Below are 22,221 nucleotides of genomic sequence, written 5' to 3' on the forward strand. Positions count from 1 at the left end.
CAATTGGTATACCATCTATTCCTGGAGCCTTATTTTTTGCCATTTCCTTCAATGCAGCCTGAACTTCCTCTTTCATCACCATAGGCTCTTGATCATATGTTGTTTCATGAAATTCTTCTGTGTCTTCCAATTCTTTTCGATACAGTGACTCAGTATATTCTTTCCATCTTCTTTTAGTACTTCCGTGATCATTTAGCATTCTGCCGAAAGCATCCTTGATTATAGCAACTCGAGGTTTGAATTTGTTCTTCAGTTCCTTGAGCTTAAGATTTGGTGAGCGAGTTTGGCCCTTTTGATTTTCTGACTCCAACTCCTTGCACATTTCATTATAATATTTTGCTTTGTCATCCCTTGCTGCCTTTTGAAATCTTCTATTCAACTCTTTAGTATCTTGACTTTTTCCTTGTGCTTTGGCTTCTCTGCGCTCCAGTGCAATTTTCAGAGTATCTTCTGACATCCATTTTGGTCTTTCCTTCCTCTTCTGTCTTTGTAATGACCGTAAGGAATATTTTACTTGTCCTACTTGTTTCTACATAGAACTAATCTGAGCTAGGATCTTCAATTAATCCAAGTATTTGCTTTGTCATCTTTGCCTGTAAAGAACACTCCGGCTACACTTTCTCCAAGACATATTTATTTGTTCTTTTGGCATTCCATGGGATATTCAGTGCTCTTCTCTAGCACCACAACTCAAAGGCATCAATTATTATTCTGTCATTCTTATTAATTCATTGGTCTGAATCATCGGTACTATAGTCTTCAAACTGACATTTTGTATGTTTTGCAGAGGTTCCTGAAAGTGCACTAGCCCAATTCAATAAAACTCCTGATTTCTGAATTCTGGTATCAATAGGTTTCTAGAGATGTATGGAATTCTAGTCAAGTGAAACAAAGAAAATATAACTACTACCTGTTACTTTACCTCAACTGTTGTTGTTGTTGTTTAATGCCGTCTAGTCGTAGACGACTCATAGCGACCCTATGAACGAACAGCCTGAGCACTGTTCGTACATAGAGTTTCCGGAGGCAAGCCATTTTGGAAGTGGATGCCGCTCCTGCTTCCAGGCTTGATTTAGTCGGGAAGCTCCAGCCAACACTGTCCACCATGGGTGCCCATTACCACGATTGGCACATCACTGTCACAGGCTTCAGCATCACAGCAACCATGAGTTACCTCTGTACAGCAACGCACAGACCAGTGCTATACCACCTAGAAGAATGTTTGACAGGAAGACAATTTGAACCTGGCCGAGGGCCACAGATGACAATCACCCACCTTCGGCTTGGTAGCACCGCTTCCTTCCACTAGGCCAACGTAGCTCTCTCTTGGTCGTCATCATTGTTATTGTTGTTTAATGCCGTCGAGTCGTAGACTCATAGCGACCCTATGAATGAACAGCCTGAGCACTGTTCGTACATAGAGTTTCCGGAGGCAAACCATTTCAGAAGTGGATGCCGCTCCTGCTTCCAGGCTTGATTTTGTTGGGAAGCTCCAGACAACACTGTCCACCATGGCTGCCCATTACCACGACTGGCACATCACTGTCACAGGCTTCAGCATCACAGCAACCATGAGTTACCTCTGTACAGCAACACACAGACCAGTGCTATGCCACCTAGACTACAGTAGAAAATAATAATAAAACAACTGAATTGTTGCTACTGTATTCCATTGATATCCAAGCGCGCCTAAACATAAAGTGCATTTCTGTTTTCAGGAAAATGGACGTTTTCACAAACTTGTCTTTAGAGCTACATTGCTCATGGACTTTTCCCCCTAGGAATTCTTGAAGAAATAGTGAGTGGAAAGATTATTAATTATGTTTTAGAGATCTGAAAGATGAATTTTAACTTGCAATGATGATAATTTCATTTTTATGAAAAGACATAAGGAGGTAAATCTCCATCATTCCAAAACTTTTTCTTTTCTGACTTATAAATTTATGTTATCTTCTTAATTTTTAATATTCATTGTCAAATTTAATAAGCTACTTTTTCCCAATACCCCTTGTTTATGAAGAAACCATTTTTAGCCAATGTATATGTGTTGCATACATGATTGGTTACTAGAGGCCTAGATTGGCATGCAGGTACTAGTTGTTAGGCAAATATCTGTCCATATTCACATAACTCAGCTCTGTAAAATAATCTTTTGTTGTTGTTTCAAATGCCATTGAGTAGAATATGACCCACAGTGATTCTATGAACAGCAGATCTGAACCCTGTCCTACCCTATGCCACCTTCACACTTCATGACACATTAGAGCCCACTGGGTCAGTCACTGTGAAATTCCACTTGGTGGAGGGTCTTCCTCTCCTTTGCTGACTCTCTACCTTTTCGAGTAACATGCCCTTCTCCAAGGAATAGCCTTTCCTAACAGCATGCCTGTGGTATGTGAGGTGAAGCATCCTTGCCTCCAAAGAGAACTTTGGCTGCACCCTGTCCAAGATATATTTGTTTGTTCTTTCAGCAGTCCGTGAAATGTGCAGTACTCTTCTCCAATACAATAGCTCAAAGGCATCAATTCTTCTTTTATCCTTATTCATTATTCAGTTCTCAGATGCATAGCAAGTGGTTGAAAAGACCATTGCCTGAATCACACATCTTAGTTCTCAAACTGACATCATTACTACTCAATAATTTGGAGAGGTCTCTAACTGCAGATTTTTCCAGTGCTATAATACGTCTTCTGAGTTCCTGATTGCTGGTACAAAGAATTTTAACTGTGGATCCAACTAAGATTAAATTGTTGACAATTTCAATCTTTTCTCCATTTATCAGGATGTTGCCTTTTGGTCCAGTGGTAAGAATCTTTGATTTCTTGACATTGAGATACAATCCATATTGAAGGCTATTTTCTTTGATATTTTGCAACAAGTGCTTCATATACTTTGCTAAGTCCACTAATGAGATAATTAAATATAATGTTCTCTAGGGTGAAATGAAAGAATGTTCCATATGGCAGAGTATTTGCCTCTTCATCCCATCCCTATTCACACCCTAACCTTTTTGTCTATAGAGAAGGTTTCTGTTCAGGTCAAGTTACCTCTTTTTTACCTTTTATAGCTTATGTCTTTGTACTTGCAGGAGGCAGCCCTCTGATTTAACAGTTGTGTTGTTATTAACCATCCTTTTGCAACAACATCCTTTGTGCCACAATAGAAAAGGTAGCTTTTATGTCAGAATTAGCAAGACTGGCTCAGAATAGGGAAGGGTTCAGAGCTGCTGTACATAGGGTCACTATGGACTGCAGGCAACTTGATGACATATAATACTGCCCTCCCATGTAGTGTTATTATATTTTTGAGGAACATTCTTCTAAGTGGTACAGCACTAGTCTGTCAATTTGCTGTACAGAGGCAACCAGGTATTGCCATGATGCTGAACCATGTACCACTGGTGTGTCAAATGCCATAATGGTTACCCATGGTGGGCAGAGTTTGTTGGAGATCCCAGATTAAGACAGGTTGGGGTATTTTTATTTTTTTTTTATTTTGCATTTATTTTCTCTCTTTTTTTAAATTTTCTACTAGTTTATTTACAACATTAGAATATAATGTTTTCAAGAACAATTATTTCAATTTCCCTCCTCCCATAAAATTGTTTAATTTGATTAATCCCCCTCTTGATTAATTTGATTAATCCCCCATGATTAATCACCCCTGCCCCAGCACATCCTCATCTCTCTGCTTCCAACCTCTCTCACCCCTCTTACACTCATTCTACAATAATGGTTTTATACAATATTTATCCTTGTGGGACTGAATTAGTTCACTCAGCACAATGCTCTCCAGTCCCTCTAAAGTTAGGTAATAATTTACAAAATCATTACTCCTGCATACTATATAGTATTCTACTGTGTAAATGTATCATAATTTCTCAATCCATTCATTTGTGGTTGGACACTTGGGCTGTCTCCATGTTCTTGTTATGGTGAATAACTCTGCTATGAACAGTGATGTACAAATCTCCATTTGTGCCTTAGTTCTCAAATAGTGGACTAGCTGGGTTATATGGAATTTCTATGTCCAGCTTTTTGAGGAAGCACCAAACTCCCTTCTAGAATTTATAAGAGTTCCACCAACAATGTGTAAGAGTTCCCTTCTCACCACATCCTCTCCAACATTTGTTACTCACTGTCCTGTTAAGCTTTGCCACTGTTACTGTAGTGAGATGGTACCTCATTGTGGTTTTGATTTGCATCTCTCTTATTGCCAGTGATTTGGAGCATTTCTTCATGTGTCTGTTTGCCATTTTAATATCTTCCTCTGTGAAAATTCTTTCCATGCCTTTTGCCCATTATGTGATTGAGTCATCAGTCTTTTTCTTGTAGAGGCCGAGATGTATTCTGTAAACTTTAGTTATAAGACTCTTCTCTTCGATGGTACTACCAAATGTTTGTTCTCAGTCTATAGGTTTTCTTTTCACTCTATTGGAAAAAGTTTTTGATATGCACAGAAATTTAATCTTTAGAATGTCCCATGCATCAATTTTATCCTTATTAGATTGTGCATTTCTGGTTGTATGCAGCAGTCTCCTTATATATTGAACTAGTGCTTCTAAGCTTGATCCCAGTTTGTCTCTTATGAGCATTAAGGGTTTAGACTTTACTCCCAGGTCTCTGATCCACCTTGAGTTGCTTTTTGTATATGGTGTGAGATGTGGAGCCTGTTTCAACTTTCTTCAGTTTTGCCAGCACTGTTTATTGAAGAGGTTAGCATTTCACCATTTGATAGCTTTGGTTTCCTTGTCAAATATCAGTTGACCATAGATAGCTGGGTCTATTTCTGGTTTCTCAATTCTTTTCCACTGATCTATGTGCCTATCATTGTTCCAGTACCATGCTATTTTGGTTACTACTGCTGTGTAGTAGGTTTTGAGGTCAGGGAGTGCTATGCCTCTAACCTCATTTTGCTTATTTGGGGTCTCTTGCCTCTCCAAATAAATTTGATAATTTCCCTTTCAATCTCCTTAAAAAATAAATTTGGAATCTGGATTGAAATTGTATTGAACATGTATATTTCTTTTGGTAAGATTGTCATTGTCATTTTCATGATATTGAGTTCTCCTATCCATGAACAGGGCACATTTTTCCATTTCTTTAGGTCTTTTATCGTGTACTGCAGAAATTCTCTGCAGTTTTCTCTGGATAGGTCCTTTGTATCTCTAGTTAGGCTCATTCCCAAGTATCTTAATTTGTAGTTGGTTATTGTAAATGGTATTACTTTCTTGATTTCCTTCTCTAAGTTCTCTTTTTTTATTGTAGAGAGATCTTATTGATTTTTAGACATTGATCTTATATTCTGCCACTCTACTAAATTGGCCTATTAACTCTAATAGGTCTTATTTTGTTGTTGAGTCTTTGGGGTTTTCTGTGTACACTGTCATATCATCTGCATATAGCAATAGTTTAACCATCTCTTTGCCAATCTAGATGCCTTTTATTTCCTTCTTTTACCATATTTTCCTAGCAAGCACTTCCAATACAATATTGAAAAAAAAAGTGGTGACAGTGGGCATCCTTGTCTGGTCCCTGTTTGCAAGGAAAATGTTTTCAGTCTTTTTCCATTGAAAGTGATGTTGGCTCTTGGTTTTGCATATATACTTTTCACTATGTTGAGAAAATTCCCTTCTATTCCAATTTTACTGAGTTGGATTTTGTCAAATGCCTTTTCTATATCAATTGCTAAGATCATATGGTTCTTGGTATTTACCTTGTTAATATAGTGAATTACGTTGATTGTTTTTCTTATATTAAACCATCCTTGCATACCTGTTATGAATTCTACTTGGTCATGGTGAGTTATTATTTTGTTGTACTTTTGGATTCTATTGGCTAAGATTTTGTTAAGATTGTTTTAATCTATATTCATGAGAGATATTGGTCTATAGTTTTCTTTCTTGGTAATATTTTTGCTTGTTTTCATTATTAGGGTTATGTTTCTTCAGATAATGACTCTGAAGGTGTTCCTTCTTTTTCAATTTTTTGAAATAGTTTAAGCAGAATGGGTGCTAAATCCTCCCTGAATGTTTGGTAAAATTCAGCTGTGAAGCCATCTAGTCCAGGACTTTTCTTATGGGGAAGTCTTTTACGACCTTTTCAATTTCTTCTCTTGTTATGGGTCTTTCCAAGTGTTCTATATCTGTCCTTGTCAATCTGAACAGGGAATGAGTTTCAAGGAATTTGTCCATTTTCTCTAAGTGTTTTAGTTGATCAGAATGTAGCTGTTTGTAGTATTCTGATTTTATTGATTTAATTTTGTCTGGTTCTCTTGTGATGTCACCTATTTATCGAGTTATCTGTGTCTTTTCTTCTTTTTTTTTTTTCTTCTTTTGTTAAATTTGCCAGTGGTTTGTTAGTTTTATTGACCCTTTCAAAAAACCAGCTTCTGGCCTTATTGGTGGTGTCAACCATTTTTATGTTTTCTATTATCTAGTTGATTTCAGCTCTTGTCCATATAATATTTTTTCTTCTAGAGGTTGTAGAGATAGATTGGTGATCCTTTTCTATTTGCTGAAGGTGTTGAGTTAGATCACTGATTCTTCTTTTTTCTTCCTTTTATATGGGTATGCTTTTTGCTATGACCTGCTCCCGAAGGACTGGCTTAGTTGTGTCTCAGAGGTTTTGCTAAGTTATATTTTCATTATCATTTGTTTCAAGGAACTTTTTGCATTTCTTTCATTATTTCTTTTATAACCCAATTATGTTCTAGCAAAGAGTTATTTAGTTTCCATATGGGTAGTTTTATAAGCTTTACTCTTCTGTGGTTAATTTCTAGTTTTATGGTACTGTGGTCTGAGAAAATACTTTGTATTATTTCAATGTTTTTTAATTTATTGAGGCTTGCTTTGTGTCCTAGTATATGATCAGTTCTGGAGAATGTACCATGTGCACTTGAGAAGAAAGTGAATTTAGTTTTAGTTGGGTGCACTACTCTGAATAGGTCCACAAGTTCAAGTTGGCTGATTATGTAGTTTAATTTATTAAGACAGGTCTATGATTAGATTAAGACACAGTTTTTTACAAGTAGACCACGAGAGTTCTGCATTGCAATCCCGAAAGCAGGCAGTTTGAATTCACCAGCTGCTCCAACAGAGAAAGAAGGGAATCTCCTCCTGTGTGAATAACTACCTCTAAGACCAACAGAAGGGTGAGCCACTCCAACTTGATAGGATTCAACAACTATATATATATATGAAAATACACACACACATTGGTTGCAACCATTATTTAAATAGGATACCCTCTTCCTTTCATATCTACATATATGGAATCTCTGACAAACTTGATAGTATTGCTTACTTATTTTTTAAAATATTTTTTTAAATTTTAATATCTTTTATTGGTCTCTCTCTTTTTAATTGAGATTTTAATGAAAATTTATAGAGAACTTGGATTTCCATTCATTCATCGTTGCACATTATCCTCCCTTCCTTCTTTCCCCCCGCCCCCAAGTTCACTCTTCTATTTGGGGGAAAAATATTTCTTGTTATACATTCCCCCCCCCTCAAGTCCACTTTACTATGTAGCTCTTATTCTGGACTCTTGTCATGCCAATAATATCTAATCATATATTCCTTTTATACATTACACAAAATAATATCTAAAAGACTTTTTTTGAAAGTGCTTAAATTAGATCTTAGAATTTACTCATTTTTTTCTCCATTAATTTATGATTCCAGGATAGCTTTATCTTCTGATTAATGTTCAATTGTCAGTAGTTATTAACTGTTTCATTTTAGAGTTTCTGTGTCACCATATACACTCCCACTCCTCCAAAGTTCATGTGGTTAATGTTTGATAAAATATTGGTGTGCCTAAAATCCATCAGCGACTTAAAACATATTTTTAACTCTCAAAGCATCTTTTCTTTCCAATAAACAAGGAACAACATTTTATGTGTTAAAACACAGTGTTCTTTGCATCTGATAGTAGTACTAATAATTAATATTCATGCTTTAGGCATTCATATGGGAATTATATAAGCGTTAGTAATCATTATTAAAAAAGTCTAAAATTTTTATTTTCTAATTTATTAAATGGTGTAAGTAAGGATTTAGAAGACATAGAATAGTGGAAGGAGCTGCACCGTTATTCCAAAGGCACATGGTTCAGATTCACTAGCTGCTCCATGGGAGAAGGATAAGTGATAATCTCCTCCTATGTATTCTATTGCTTTTGAAACACCCCTGGAGGGTTGGCTATAAGTCAATTCCAACTCAAAGGTACATAAAACAATAGATGATATCGCAGAAATTTGAACCTAGGCATAGTTATATAACAAATTTCCAGTGCATTTGGCTATTAGTAAAACAGTTGGAGGTCCAAGTCAGAAATTCCTTGGAAGAAAGGCCTAGTGATCAGTTTTGAAAAGTCAGCCATTGTAAACGCCATGTAACACAGTCCTTCTCAGACATAAATGTGCCACCTAAATTGGAATCAACATGAAAGCAGTTTTCCCCATCTCCATTTTGTATCTATTCCTTTTTTAAATTTTAAATTTTTTTTTTACCCATAGAATTGAATCTTTCAGAGACTCATATGCTTAAATGTGACAGTTTCCAATAAACAAAATAGCTTGACTCTCCTTTTACTGCCTCTGGTACTCACAAAACTAGGGTTTTGCAAATCAGATATCATGTTAGCAGCACTAACATATAAGTATGGAATTTTTCTGAACCAAGTCATTGACTCTTACCACCTACGTTGATTTTCATCTGTTATTTCCATCTCTGGGTCATATTGCACTACATCCTTTTCCCTCTCATCTTTCATTATCTAGTGTTGCAGGCTTGATTTGTCCTAAATGAGCCAATGTCAGGTAACCAAGTTCACTTATTTAGCATCAGTTCTCCTTAACCTGATACTTGTTCTTGTTATATGCTGTTGAGTCAACTACAACTCATAGCAACCCTATGAACGATTGCTCTGAACTCTGCTATATCCTGAGCCAAGCTCACCATCTCTGACACCTCCGGATTCCATTGCCATAGTTACTGGGTCAATCCATCTCATCCAAGGACTTCCTCTCCTGTGCTGACCCTCTAGCTTTCAAAACATGATGTCCTTCACCAAGGACTGGTCACTTCTGGCAGAATGTCCAAAGTATGAGACACAGAGTTTCAAAATTTTTGCTCCCAAAGAGGAACCTAGTTGACCCTCCCCAGGGCAGACCTGTTTATTTCTTTGATAGTCTTTGGTATATTCAATACTTTTCTTCAGAACCACAGCTCAAAGGCATCAATTCTCCTTCTGATATCCTTCAGCTCTCAGATGCATAATAAGCAAATGAGAAGATCAAGGCCTGGGTCAGGTTCACCTTAGTCCCTAGACTGAAATCATGGCTCTTTAGCACTCTAGAGAGGTCTCTGAAAGCAGACTTTAACTTGATACAAGTCACTTAAAAAGGTTTGAGAATGAACACTATTCTCAAAAATATTGTAAATAAGAAATCAAATGATTCCACAAAACTGAGTTATTCTTCTTCCATTTCTTCTCCTAATTATGTCTTTTTCTTGACACTTAGTATGTAGTGAACACCATCTGTATATTAGGCACTTTGGTAATTGTTGAGGGTTAAACTAAGTTTTTCCATGGAGTCTAGGGTTTTAAAGCTCTGTCTCACATGATTTGGGCATGTGGCCAGGAGGGACAATCCTTGGAGAAGCACATTATGCTCCAAAGGGTGAAGGGACAATGCAGGAGAGGAAGACCACGGATGAGATGGATTGATACAGTAACTTGGTTAATGTGGGTAGGTGTGTTGGAGACAGTGAGACTGGCTCAGGACAGGGCAGGCTTCAGAGCTGTTGTACATAGGGTTGCTATGAGTCCCAGGCAACTCGATGGCAAATAAAAGCAAGAACAACGTGAGTGATAAGTACTGTACCAAACCAAATCCAATACACATACAATATCCAATGTCACAATGTCAATTCCAATGCATATATGCAAAGTAGTATAAAGAAAGATTAAAATTAGGTTAGACAAAAGCCTAAATAGAAGTTTACTCAATTTCTGTAGCTATGTGCTTTTTTTATGTGGCTGTGAAATACACTGGAAAGAAGTCAAGGACAGTAAAAAACTATGGATGGTACTTAAATCCAAGCTGGATTTAGAAGAGACTGTGGCACCAGAGATATTGCTGAGGTCAGATGGATTCTGGCTGAAAGCAAAGAATATCAGAAGAATATCTATTTTACTTTATAGAGTATGCAAAGGCATTTGACTATGTGTATCATGGAAAATCATGGCTAACATTGAGCAGAAGGGGAATCCCAGAGCACTTAATTGTGCTCATGTAAAACCTATACCTAGATAAAGAGGCTATTGTACAAACACAGCAAGGGAACCCTACGTGGTTTAATATAAGAAAAGTGCGTGCCAGAGTTGTACCCTCTATTCATACCTATAAAATCTGTCAGCTGAATAAAATTATTTGAGAAGCTTGACTCTATGAAGAGGAATGTGGCATTAGTATCAGAGGAAGACTCATTAATAACTTATGTTGCAGCAGATGACAAAAACTTGCTTGCTGAAAGTTAGAAGGACTTGAAACTTTTGCTGAAGAAGCTGTAATAATATAGCCCTCAATAAGAATTGTTTTTCAATATCAAGAAAGCAAAATTCTCACCACTTTTCTGATAAATAATATCATGATAGGTAGAAAAAAAGATTGAAACTGTCAGACTTCATCTTTCTTGGATCTACTATCAACACCCTTGGTATCAGCAGTTAGATGATCGAAGACATATTTTACTGGGAAAGTCTGTAGTGAGGATCTCTCTTAATTATTGCGGACCAATAATGTTAGTTTGGGGACTAAGGTGAGCCAGATTCAGGCCATAGTCTTTTCAGTCACTTGGTTGGCATCTGATAACTTGATGGTGAATGAAGATGACAGAAGAAAAGTAATGTCTTTGAGCTGTGATGTTGGAGAAGAGTACTGAACAAAAAGAAATGTCTTGGAGAAGATGCAGCCAGAGTGCTTATTGAAGGCAGTTGACAGAGCTTTGTCACTTTGGGCATGTTACTAAAAGAAGCTATTCCTTGGAAAGGTACATCATGCTTAGAAAAGTGGAGGGTGAGTGAGAGAGAGGAAGACTCTCAACTGGCTGGATTAACACAGTGATTAGAACAATGCATACAAGTATGTCTGAGATGGCGAGGATGACACAGACTAGGATAGGGTTCACATCTGTTATTCATAGGGTCTCCGTGTTTTGTACATGACTTTAAGGCACCTAACAAAAAAGTAGCATGGTAGAAACAGACTTCTACATTAAAATTTCCAATGTACCCATTTCAAACTGGTCTTGCTTGGTCTTGTTATATTCACATTGGCCAGGTTTCTTAACCTCTCTTCCACATTTGCAGCCCTTAGGTGTTGTGTTTCCAACTTGAAGTTGGGTGGCTTATATCAAACAACTGCTCCATGGGAGAAAAGTGAGAAATCCCTTACTGTAGAGTTTTAGAGCCTGTGAAAAACCACTGGAGGGTCAACTGTGAGTCCCTTCTGACTTGATCTCAATGTACAAGAGCAAATTTTTTCCCCCTAGGATTATTGCTTAGTGTTTTCTGTACATTTGATTGCTAAGCTAAAATTAGTTCCATTGTTAATAGAAGAATGGTTTTAAAACCTATATTATTCTTCTTTCTCTTCTGAATATAACATTGTAAGACTAAAACAGGGAAAAATATGCTTGGAATCAAATACTTTAATTGAAAAACAAATTTAACATACTTTTTTTTTAGGAGTCCCTGAGTGGTGCAAAATGATAAATGGGAGACTATTGGCTGAAAACTTGGTAGTCCATGTAAGAACACCTGGAAAGACAGATCTGGCAATCTGGTTCCCAATGTCACAACCTTGAAAGCTCCACACACAGACTGCCATGAATCATGATCAGAAAAACATTTTTCTTATTTATAATATTTATGTATTAGTGGTTATGAAGCAAAAACCATCAAAGAGGAAGGTATTGTAGATTTACCTGTAATATTTACATATTAGTAGTTATGAAGCAAATACCATCAGAGAGGAAGACATTGTAAATTACATTTTCAGCTTGAGTATACATTCCATTAAACCATTCTTTCAACATATATTTGTTGAATGCTAAGTCCATAGAAGTCACTGGGTGAAGCAAATGATTAAGGGCTTGGTTAACCACCAAAAGACTGGTAGTTTGAATTTACCCAGAGGTAATGCCTAAGTAAGGTCATGTGATTGGCTTCTAAAAGGTCACAACCATTTAAAATCCTATGAAATTGGACTTCTAATCCAAAAGACATGGGACAGCCATGAGTTAGAATTCACTGCTTATCAACTGGTGGTGGTGGTTTCGTTGAACTGATTATATGTAAGACGGTGTTCCAAGATCTTCAGAAAGAGTGGTGAACAAACCTGGCAGTAATCACAGTTCTTGTGACACATTCTATAGTGGATAAATGACACTGCCACATTTCTCTGATGAAAAATGAAGAGGTTATTTTGACATATAATTACCTTCCATCAAGTTTTATAGGTTTTAAATTACAACTTGGTGGGGCTGCCCATCTTTCTCTCACAGAGCTGTCAGTGAATTTGAACCTTCTGAAGCGCACTGTTTTCTGGCTAACAGGACAGCTCACTACAGACATACCTACACATATATTACCAACACTGGGGTCAATGTCACCCAGTGTAGAAATTCACGGTGTCACTTCCGAAATACATCCCATATTTAAACACACAGAACACTTAATAATATTTCCCAATTTTAATCTAGAACATTATATATAGTTGGGTATTGCTGTTTCTTAGATTACCTAAATACTAACTAAGTTGTTTGGTAAACTATGTTGAATTACAATAACTAGTTACAGTGTTATCAGAAACTGGGCAGAAGTTTGTTTTTAATCTCCCCCCCCCCTTAATTACAACTTAATTCTGAAAAAAAAATTTGAAAAAGGTTATAGATGTGGATTCACCAATACTAATGTCAGGCTTGTAGCTTAAACATGAGAAAATGTTATGAATTCAGAAACTTTGATGACACGAGCAGCAAGGAAAATAGTTTGTGATTGCAGTGCCTGCGGAAGAACCCATGCAATTTTGAGTTCCCTGTAATTAAATAATAGTGACATATTTGACCACAGCTCATTTAAATATTCAAGTACTATATTAGCATATATATTTTTTAGCCTTTTAGGCATGTTGATACATGAAAGCTGTGCTTTTTTTTTTGTGGTTTTGACTAACTCAATGGATATTCTTACTAAAAAATAAATGTGTTTTGCTGAAAAACTACACAACTACTTTATAAACAGTCATTTCTGATATCACCACCTCTGAGAATGTCATTGGTTGTAATTCACAGCCCCCCTAGTGACGCCACTGCACACAAGCGTCACACACACACACACACACACACACGCGCGCGCGCGCGCGCGCGCGCGCATTTTGGTGATAACTTGCAAGAGGGTAACTTGTTATTGTATGGTCAGAAAACACACCGGGGCAAAGGTAGAAACTTCCTTAAGTGTAGCCTTTTGCGCTTGAAATGCTGTGCTTTCTTCTTTCCCTGACCCAATGATAAAGATGGCACAGGATGTGGCAGGTTTCAGGTCAACTGGACTCGACAGCACCTAACAACACATCCCTGACACAGGGGTCCAAACAGGTGGATCCTGCCTCCTCGGCGCCCCTACTCTGAAGCTGTCAGCTCTCTGAGGAGGACCTCAGCCTCCCCTGGTAGCTGTAACCTCCCTCTGCCTTCAGTGCAGCTGCGGCTTGAGCGCGGAATTTGCAGCAGCACAGCTCACCAAAGGAGACCTCCCGGTGCCACCGCTCTGCCTCCCCCACAGCCCAAGACCCCAGTGCGCTGGGATGCCTGGATGCGAGTAACTTTGGCTTTTCCTGGTTACCTTCAGATACTTCGCTAATTTCACACCCTGACAGCAAACCAGAGGGCGGTGCTGGCAGGGAGCCTTGGGAGTCTCCAGCAGCTCCCAGTAGATTAGAACTCGCCTCCACTCGCTCCTCCCCTCGGTACCATTTAAAGCTCAGAGGGGGCTTAAAGAAAAAGTAAGCTTGGGCTCAGTTTCTGCAACTCCTTCGTCCACTGCAAGATGGTAAGTGAGTAACTCGTGTTAGATAATATACTGGAAAATCTGGAGACTCTCTTTAGAATTTCTTCTATCCTGAGAGCAATATTTCCCTGCTACCTACCTATTCATCACCACATGAATTCTTGCTCAGATCACGTTTCTCCTTTCTCCTTTCTCTCTCTCTCTCTCCTCTCTCCCTTTCCTTCCTCCGTTCTCCCCTCTCCCCTTTTTCTCCCTCCCCTCTCCTCTTTTTCTCTCTCCTCTCTCTTCCTTTCTCCCTCTCTCTTTCTGTGATTTCTCTCCTTCTTACTCATTGTATGATTTCCACTATTTCTTAGTTGCAACTTTCTTTCTCCCTCCACTTGCACTCGTTTTTTGTTTCTACCTCTTCCTCTAGATTATGCACATATTTGCAAACAGTTGGATTGGAACTGGTCTAAGGGTATTTGGGATTTATTTTCTTCTCAGGTGTCAATTGCATAATAGCTCAGCTTTTATTCCAATAATAACTTCATGGAAGGAACCTGCAAATATGCTTTTAGATTAAAAGAAAATAGCACTTGATAAACTTCTGGCAGAGTTTCTTTGCCCAAACTGGATTTATTTCCAGAACTGTACTTATAAAAAAAAATTACTTGCTGAGAATATTAATGAAGTGTGACTTAGTTGACTTAACTTGCCCCCTCCCCTTTTCTTATTTGTTTTCTCTCATTTATATTATGCCCAGGAAAGTCCTCAAGTCAACAAAAGGCAGTGGTCAAAAAGAGTTAGTCCAATGCTGAAGGATGCTTGAAATGAATGGTTTTTACCTGATTAAACATTGACAAATAATTAGGAATGCACTGTTGTACAAATTAACCCAGGAAGCCTGCATACCTACCCCTGCCTAGCTATTTGGAATGGCCATCTGTTTGAAGTTTGAAACTTGGGGGTCATTCATTCAAAACGCTATACAGAATGAGTGCCAGAAAGCTAGGGGTGGAGAGACAATTTTGGAAGAGCATTGAGACTTGATGGTGGAGGGAAATGAGCTTGCTACCTTATTTCAGTCTTGCTTTTCTATTTTTTTTTGTTGTGTTTGTGTGTGTGTATGTGTGTGTGTGTGTGTGTGTTTCAGTGATTCCCTACTTCACCCCACTGCCCTTGCTTGGAATTTAAATTGAAGTCCAAGTTGGACACAACATTTATTTAATTACATCTAGAACAAATACGTGTGTGTGTGTGTGTGTGTGTGTGTGTCACACACGCATATGTGTATCATATATAGAGTGTATGTGTAACAAATTTTCTTCAGACACTATGATAAAAAGGGTAGCATATATAATATCACACCCTATCCATTTCAGTCTTAGCATCCTAACCTCTTTTTCTTTCAAGGTCATTAAAATACATTTAAAGTATGTTATTGGAAGAATTTAATAGTACTTAATATCTTCTTTGACTTACTTTGTAGAATTCTTTTTTATTTCCACTCTGAATAGCCTGTTAGATAGTTTAGATGCTGCAAAAGTGAATATTCCTGGATATTATAAATTTAGTCCGTCCAAGACTTGTTTCTTTTTCTGTTCAGAGAGCCTAAAGAAAGTACTGAGTTGATCAAGGAACTGATTGATTCTCTTCGGTTACGAATGAAATTTTGTACCTACAGTTAGCATGTTTACTATAGATGATTCACTGCATCTAATTTCTGCATCTTTTTCTCATCCTTTAACCCTCCAAATCCCTATCACCCCTTCTTCCGGGACCTTCCTACCCGCACATGCTGAATTTTACAGAACACCGTTCTGCCTTGCCAAGATCAGTACTTTGTAGGAGGCCAGAACTATAATTGCCCGTATTCCTCCGCTACAACGTCAGAATCTAGTGTTGACGTTTCCAGGGAGACTTTGGTCTCTTTCTGGGCTGCTGGTCTCCTGGACGACAAAGAGCCCCAACAAGCACCACAGGCACAGGGTAAGTTCTGCTCTTCTGCTTTACTGGTTGAGTTGAGGCCTTTTCCAAGCACCCATGGTTGCAGAGTACCATGGGCTGTGAAGAGATGATATGGAACATTCAAGCAGATTCAAAGATGACTACATTTTACAGCTTGTAATGACCTGCTGTTTACACCTTGCTGAATAATTAAATTGGGAGTCTCCTCCTAGCCTGTTACACCTTGCAGCTCTTGGTGCGGAGGAGTCTTAACTCATTAAGATAATTTTTCCGAATTAAAATTGTTTTAAATAGCACTCTATCAGGATGTTTTGGATTCAAAATACAGCTAAATGTTTATTTTTAAACTCAGGGACACTTTCCTGGATATGAGAATGAAGCAAGGAGAAATATTTATTTGATCTCTTGTGGCAAAGTGTCTTTTACCTAAAGCATATTTTATATTGGAGTGAATATTTTACTGTAGAATATAGCAAACACTATCAATAAGTAATAAAGAAGTTTAATTATTTGCACCCAGGTTTCTGGAACAGCTCAAGAGATACTAAAATTAAATATTTACGCTCTCGTTTCTGCCACATGCTTATATTTTTTGTTGTTGTTTTAAAAAGACAACCAAATAAACAGCTTGTTGTTGTTGTTATGTGCCTTCGAGTCGCTTGCAAGCTAGCCCTGCCAAAATACTGAAATACACACACATACTAGAAGGGTGATTTTTAAAATTTTAGTTATCTATCACAAGCTTCAGGGGAAAAAAAGGCAAAAAAAAATAGTAGGTAAGGATATAAACACCAACTCTTTATAATTTTTTCTATTCCCTTACTCTTGAAATAACTCCTAACAAAATAGTAACAGTAGTTTAAATGGAGGAGGAAAAGCATCAGGCCTATGATAAATGAGACGAGGAAAGTAAAATTAAATCAGATCATTCTAAAATAGCTTATGGACAGGTAGATTTGGCTGTCAAATATAAGGAGAAAAAAGAGTAGTGAAGCAGCTCAAAGGGAATGCTAAATCTATTGCCAAGGAGCTGATTCTGACTTCTTTCAAACTTCCATCATGCTTCTAAGGCTGTAAATATTTCTGGGAGGTGACTCCCCATCGTATTCCTGCAAAGCAGCTGATGGATTCAAACTGCTGCCCTTTCAGTTAGCATATGCCACCTAAAAAAAGATAGGGCTTAACAAAGAGAATTGACTCGATTATTGCTGTTGTTGTTTTTATGCGCTGTCGAGTCACCTGTGACTCATAGTGACCCTATGGACAGTAGCCCTAAGTCCTGCTCCATCCTGTGACAATCTTATTGTCTCTGTCACACCCACCCCCATTATTCTAGTCACTGAATCACTCCACCTCCCTCATAGAGGGTCTTCCTCTCTTGCTCTGTCGCTCTACCCTCCCAAGCATGATGTCCCTCTCCAAGGATTGGTCCCTCCTTGCTACAAGTTCAAAGTATGTTAGACAAAGGTTCAGAATCCTTGCCTCCAAGGAGCAGCCTGGCCTCACCCTCTCTAGGATGAGCCTATTCTCCTAGCAGTCTATGGTATATCCAATACAATTCTCCAGCACCACAACTCAAAGGCATCCGTTCTCCTTGTCATTGTCCAGCTTTCTGATGCATAGCAAATAATTGCAAAGACTATGGCCTGAATCAGGAGCCCTTTAGTCTCCAGACTGGTATTACTGTTGTTCTTCAGTACTTTGCAGAGGTCTCTGAAAGGAGACTTTCCCAATGAAATTAGTCTTTTAACTTCCTGGCTGCTGGGACCAAGAGTGTTGATCATGGAGCCAAGTAAACTAAAGCTGTTAACAATCACAATCCCTTCACCATCTATCATGATGCTACCAATTCGCCCAGTGGTGAGAATTTTTGTTTTCTTGACATTGAGCCTCAATCCATATTGAACGCTGAGGTTGTAGTCCTTAACCTTCTGCAGCAAGCGCTTCAGGTCCTCCTCAGTTTAAGCAAGCAGGGTTGTGTCATCTGCATAACACAAATTCTTGATGATTATTCCTCCAACCCTGATGCCACATTTCTCCTCATAGAGCCCAGCTACCTGGATAATCTGTTCTGCATATAGATTAAAAAGATACGGAGACAGGACTCAACCCTGGCATACACCCTTACCAATTTTGAACCATGCAGTGTTTCCTTGCTCTGTTCTGACGACTGCCTCCTGGTCCAAGTACAGGTTTCACATTAGCACGATCAAGTTTTCTGGGATTACTATTCTTCCCAGAATCAGCCAGAGTTTATTGTTATTCACACAAGCACCTTTGCATAGTCACTGAAACACAGATAGGCATTCCTCTGGTACTCCCTGTTTTCAGCCAAAATCCTTCTAACATTAGCCATAATATCCCTAGGACCAGCACCTCTTCTAAATCCAGCCTGCACTTCAGGCAATTCTCTGTTGATGTGCTGTTCTAGATAACTTTCTAAAATAGTGAGTTTTCCTGTTTGGTACTAAGTTATCTTCTTAGTTTTCCATTTGTGATTTTCACAAAGAATCATCCAGTGACTCCAATTTTCAAGTTCTGGACTCATGTTCCTGGGAAGAGGACCAGCTTTCCTCTCAGCTCTACAGGAACAAACAGGTATGTGGAAATAATGAGAGCTGAGCCTGACCCTGTTCACTGCATGCATTCTCTATTTCTTCTCAGCCACATTTCCCCTTTTTAAATTAGCAATCACATTCTGACTGAAAAACAATGTCCCTGTATCATTTCTTGGGTTCACCTTTTCCTCTTTTTTAAAAAATATTGAAATATTTTTTTTGCCCACTTCAGAGGACTATTGCAAAGACCAAATCATTGTGATATTTTAAACCATAAACATCATTTTTAGACAGGATGATAATCACAGAAGTTATTGTGTAGATAGCTTAATTTTCTTTTTTCCCCCTGTTATTCTGGAGAAGGAATGTAATCAAGTGGATAGACAAACAGATCAACTTGAAGCTGAAGGAGGGAAATCCATCTTCCCCACTCCCTTTCTCCCTCTCCCTCTCTCACTCCCTCTCTGTTTATAGCCTTTTCCCAATATACAAGGAAGGATTCTAGCAAATCCTTTGTTCTTTTCTATATTTAAATGGTTGTATGTGGCTCATTTCCCTATATACTTCCCAATTCCCTTGTGGTTACAACTTTTAAAGTTCTATAATCTCTTCAAACAACTTTGAAATGTATAAAGAGAATTCACAGCAGAAAACTGAACAATCCTGTGGAGGGTGTGTAGATTCAATTTAAGCTTCTGGGGCCAGGGTTCCCTGAGGTTGTGTTCATAAGACAAATAGTAGAATAATGAAGATTAAGCTGGGTGAGGAGTAGTGACATTATTATAAGGTTACAAAGTCAATATAGTGTAGCAGTGTTCACCATTGCCTACTTTTTACAGCTCCAAGATACTCTGGTACAGAAGGAAGAAGAACTTGCTAGGTTACATGAGGAGAATAATCACCTCAAACAGTACCTGAATTCTGCACTGGTTAAATGTCTTGAGGAAAAGGCCAAGGTATGCAATATTCCCCTTTATAAAGAATGGAGCTCTGAGTTGAGAAAAATAGTCATATAACTAAAATGTCTTGACTAAGTGTAAAAGTTCAGTGAATAATGCAGTTAAAATACAATTAAGGAAATTGAAGGTTGTTTCTCAGGAAAATACAATATATTCCCAAGAATGTCTGTTGGTTATTTTCCTGAAATATCTAGATGGCAAATCTTAGCCATGCAATATCAAGTGAGTTGCTTAAGAATAAAAAGCCAGTCAAGGAATTACTAAGACAACAGAGGATAGGCAAAGATTATTAGTGGATAAAAGAAAAGAGTGAGAGTCAGATCAATAAACACTCACTTTTCAATATTATCTGTTTGACTTTAAGTAAGTCACCGTCTTTTTCAAGGACTTGGTTAGCTTCACCTGCAATTAGATGGGCTACTGACCATTAAGAGTTTCCTCACCTCTGTAATGGCATGAGTAGGACTAGAACCTGGATCTTTTTATTTTCAATTAGGTATATAAAATTACGTCACTTTATAATTCACCCAGAGTCCCAACAAGATGTCAACTATGATTTGAATCTACTCATAAATGTCTGGATCATAGATGATCCAGACAAAAGATTTGGTGATCTACTTCCCAAAACAATCATAGCTTAAAAACTTTAGGAATCCCACTTCTCTGCCATATGGGGTTTTGTGTTGAACTGTAATAGATTTAGTAACAATTGGTTTGGTTTTTGGGGGCTTTTTACTCACATTTCCCCTTCACTTCAAAATTCAAATGAACTATTTCTAAATTCAGTCTAGTTAGTTTACCCTGTTGTTCTTGGTGGTGGTGTTAGGTGTTGTCAAGTACAATTCATAGGGACCTTATGAATAACAGATCTAAATACTGTCTACCCTTTGCCATCCTCACAATCTCAGACACATCCAGACCCATTGCGGCAGTAATTGTGTCAATCCACCTGACTGAGAGTTTTCCTGTCTTTCCCCACCCCTCTGTCTTGCCAAATTTGATGTCCTTCTCAAAAAAACTCAACCTGTCCTAGCAACATGCCCATAGTATGTGAGATGAAACTTCATTATCTTTGTCTCCTAGGACACTCTGGCTGCACCTTCTCCAAGACCTATCCGTTTGTTCTTTTGGCAGTCCATGAAATATTAGGTGTTCTTCTCCAACACCACAGCAAAAGACATCAATTCATCTTCTTGCCATGCTTAGTAACTGTCCATCTCTCAGATGTATAGAAAGTGACTGAAAAGACCATGACTTGAGTCAGGTGCACCTTTGTCCTTAAACTGATATCAATCAGCAGTAATTTTGAATATATAAGTTTATTTACCCCCGCATGCATTTTTTTAAATCTTCCTCATTTCTTTAATTTTTGTACTTTTTAAGATCTATTTGAAATTCTAGAACCATGGTGGCATAGTACCTTGTGTATCAGACTGCTGACAAAAAGGTAGAAGATTTACATACACCAGTGGCTCCAGAGGAAACAGTCCCTTTCTTTAAAAATTTGCAACTTTGGAAACCTGAAGGAGGGTGGCTGATAGGGAATGCCTATTATCAATCTTTCAGGTACTCTAAACAAGCTACATTACTTATTATTCTTAGAGGATATAGCAGTCTGAAGATGAAAAGGCACTGCATCCTTTATATCCCAGTTAGTTTTGTTAAAACAAAAAAAGCTCGTATGCTGGAGAAGAGTATTGAGGGTATCAGGAACTGCTAGGAAAACAAACAGATTCGTCCTGGAAAGGGTTAAATCCTTGGAGGCAAGGATTTTGAGGCTCCTTCTAACATACTTTGGACATATTATTAAGGAGGGACTGGTCCTTGGACAGGGACATCATGCTTGGGAGGGTGAAGGGACAACGCAGGAGGGGAAGGCCCTCTATGAGGTGGATTAATTCAGTGACTGGGGTAATCGGGATGGGAATGTTAGAGACAGTGTGATTGGCACTGGACAGAGCAGAGTTTAGGGCTGTTGTACATAGGGTCGCTATGAGTGAGTTGCAAGCGACTTGATGGCACATAACAATAACAACAACAACAACATCTCAACACTGTTTTTCTAGGCCCCAACTCCAGTCACAATTCCCTAAATAGAAGACAGTCTCTAAATTAAGCACCTAATACTAATTATTTTTATATTTCTTGATGTCATTTTTCAAGTTTTGATAAATGTCACATGGAGTGTTAAGAAAGTCAATGAAATATGAGGAAGTGATGGTACATAGTTTTCAAGCCATGTGTTCCTTCATAATTCAAGTAGCTTAGGTTTACATTGCTATCACATGATGTAACGTATGTTCTCAGTGATGTGAAGCTGTTAGTGCACTCATTTTAATAATACTATTTCATTCCTTTAATTGCTGGATTCTGATTTCAAAGATATCTTCGGTTTTAAATTTTAAAACTAAAAATACTATGACTTACTCTTTCTAGCTGGTAAATTGTCATCATAAATTCTACTTTTTAAAAAAGCTTATCTAAACATATTTTGGTTATTGTGTACTGTTCGGTCAGAACCAACTCATAACTGACCCTCTGGTAGGTTTTCAGAGGTAGTTATTTGCACAGGAGGAGATTGCTCATCCATCTCCCACAGAACAGCTAGTGATTTCAAACTGCATGCCTTTGGGATTGCAGTGTAGCTTTTAGCTTCTTTTTACTAGGTCACCAGAGCAA

The 22,221-nt window shown here is 38.0% G+C and overlaps 1 protein-coding gene across 1 annotated transcript in view; it reads left to right on the top strand.

Moving 5' to 3' along the window:
• Nucleotides 1-22,221, top strand: part of GMNC (geminin coiled-coil domain containing) — a 40,842-nt gene that overhangs the window by 17,205 nt on the left and 1,416 nt on the right. Inside the window, exons 2-5 of the mRNA XM_006897072.1 lie at nucleotides 13,667-13,886; nucleotides 15,869-16,046; nucleotides 18,535-18,623; nucleotides 19,423-19,539. Coding sequence (XP_006897134.1) covers nucleotides 13,667-13,886; nucleotides 15,869-16,046; nucleotides 18,535-18,623; nucleotides 19,423-19,539 — 604 coding nt within the window. The remainder of the gene's footprint in view (nucleotides 1-13,666; nucleotides 13,887-15,868; nucleotides 16,047-18,534; nucleotides 18,624-19,422; nucleotides 19,540-22,221) is intronic.

This window comes from Elephantulus edwardii, unplaced genomic scaffold (genome assembly GCF_000299155.1).
Source record: "Elephantulus edwardii isolate Elephantulus edwardi_28Jun2011 unplaced genomic scaffold, EleEdw1.0 scaffold00199, whole genome shotgun sequence".
Classification (NCBI taxonomy): Eukaryota; Metazoa; Chordata; class Mammalia; order Macroscelidea; family Macroscelididae; genus Elephantulus; species Elephantulus edwardii.